General features: G+C 37.6%; 1 protein-coding gene across 9 annotated transcripts in view; it reads left to right on the top strand.

The window, feature by feature from the left end:
* The window catches only part of cacnb2a (calcium channel, voltage-dependent, beta 2a), a 69,177-nt gene that overhangs the window by 61,520 nt on the left and 5,779 nt on the right, over positions 1-1,878 (top strand). For all 9 annotated transcript variants that reach the window (XM_032504150.1, XM_032504154.1, XM_032504155.1 and 6 more), the window contains one exon: positions 1,015-1,166. In XM_032504150.1, the coding sequence (XP_032360041.1) occupies positions 1,015-1,166 (152 nt within the window). The remainder of the gene's footprint in view (positions 1-1,014; positions 1,167-1,878) is intronic.

Consider the following 1,878-nt stretch of genomic DNA (forward strand, 5'->3'; position numbering starts at 1 on the left):
TGTCCCAGATTTAAAAAAAAAAAAATTCTAAAGGCGCTTTAAGGCAACAGCTTCTCCACCTCTACTGTCTTTTTAATGATACATTAGGACAGAACCACATTAAGAGCAAAAGCTTTTCTCCATATTTAACCCAACGCTTTTTTGTTTAAAGTAGCTGTACTTAATATTCAGAACATTAATAAATCAGTGAACAAATATTTTTTTCTGTGTAAAGATATAGTGGAGTAACGGCTTTCTGAGCAGAGAATGAAGTCAGAAAAGAGCACAGAATGCAAATGAATATTTACATGAAATGTTGTGAACCAAAGGCGACAATTTCTTAATGTGAGTGAAGCCTTCCTTTCTTCAAGAAAATTCTGCATTAGAAACAAGTGAAATCATCTCACCCCTCTGGCATATTTTAGCAGAAAAATTAGAATGTGTGACTCAGCTGTAGTCTGAATGAGCTGTTAGGTTGGAATGTTTTCATGTTATCAGTTTACTTAAGACTTTGTCACGACTGGAAGTCATGAAGCTTGGCCATGATTCTTCTTAGATTGGGAATTGTGCCCTGCTGATATTTGTAGAATAGAACTATTTTGTAGAATAGTTGTTGCAGTCACGATGTCATCTGTTCGAGTGGGGGTTGTGTGATGTAACAGTTGGTATTTGTTAGAGGTAATAGAACATTGCTCACTTTTCCTATCAGAGCCATTAGTCTCTAAGCCTGGTCCATAAAGTCATGTCTTCTGAATAGTTAAGTTTCTATAAAGCAGAAAGAAACAAGCCAAGAATAAAAGTTAAGAAATTCAAAACAAATCTAGTAAGTAGGTAAAAGACTACACAAAAAATATTAAATATCAAACTGCACAATAGTAATACAAATAAGAGTAACAAAAAAGAATTCCTAAAGAAAAAAACATCTGACTTCTGATTAATGAACTCCAGTTTCCATAAAACAACCTGGAAGTGGCTGTGCTTGTGAATAAAGAAATCTAGTCAAACCTGGGCACTGACTCTCTCTTTCTTCTTCAGCTGAAGTCCAGAGTGAGATTGAGCGGATTTTTGAACTGGCCCGGACGTTACAGCTGGTAGTTCTGGACGCCGACACCATCAACCACCCGTCACAGCTAGGAAAGACTTCCCTTGCCCCCATCATTGTCTACGTCAAGATCACCTCTCCAAAGGTGAGTTAAATCAACGGGTTTGATCCAGCAACAGAGTCAGTCAGTGTGAGTTAAAAGGAACCCTAGCTGTGATGTTAAATAAAGCATTTATACATCAAATGCGTAAGGCGAGTGAATCATCACTTTGACCTTTAGCGCAAGTAAAAAAGGCTCATGATTCAGTGATCAATAAAAATAAAAACATTTGGGTCACATAGAAAATGACAAAAGCATAGCTAAAGAGGGATGAGATACAAGCTTATTACTGTGGCATGAGTGTGAATCACACTCGCAGTGAGTTAAAATAAACCGCTCTCTACCACCTGTCCTTTCAATCACATCACAATTTTAATACTAATGCATCATCCGCTTTCCAACCAGGTAGTTACAAGAAAGTGGTTATAGGAATAGTCCACTTCTAAACAGTTCTACTAACTACTCTCCTAAAAAACGGTTTGGCCATTTGCATTGTCACTCACAGGAACTGGTAGGAGGGTTAAGGGAGTGACGCCAGCACAGCAAAGGTCTTTATAGCATTAAAATCAGAAAACAAACAAACACCAAAAAAGTTTGAACTAAATACTAAATCTAATGTACAGTGTATATAGCTTATGTCATAATTTAAACTAAAATTTAAAGTGTCCCGAAGAGAACCGGGTATCTCTCTCCCCCCTGCCTTCTGCTGTGTGTGTGTGTGTCTGTGTGTGTGTGTGTGTGTGTGTGTGTGTGTGTG

This window comes from Etheostoma spectabile, chromosome 22 (genome assembly GCF_008692095.1).
Source record: "Etheostoma spectabile isolate EspeVRDwgs_2016 chromosome 22, UIUC_Espe_1.0, whole genome shotgun sequence".
NCBI classification, from domain to species: Eukaryota; Metazoa; Chordata; class Actinopteri; order Perciformes; family Percidae; genus Etheostoma; species Etheostoma spectabile.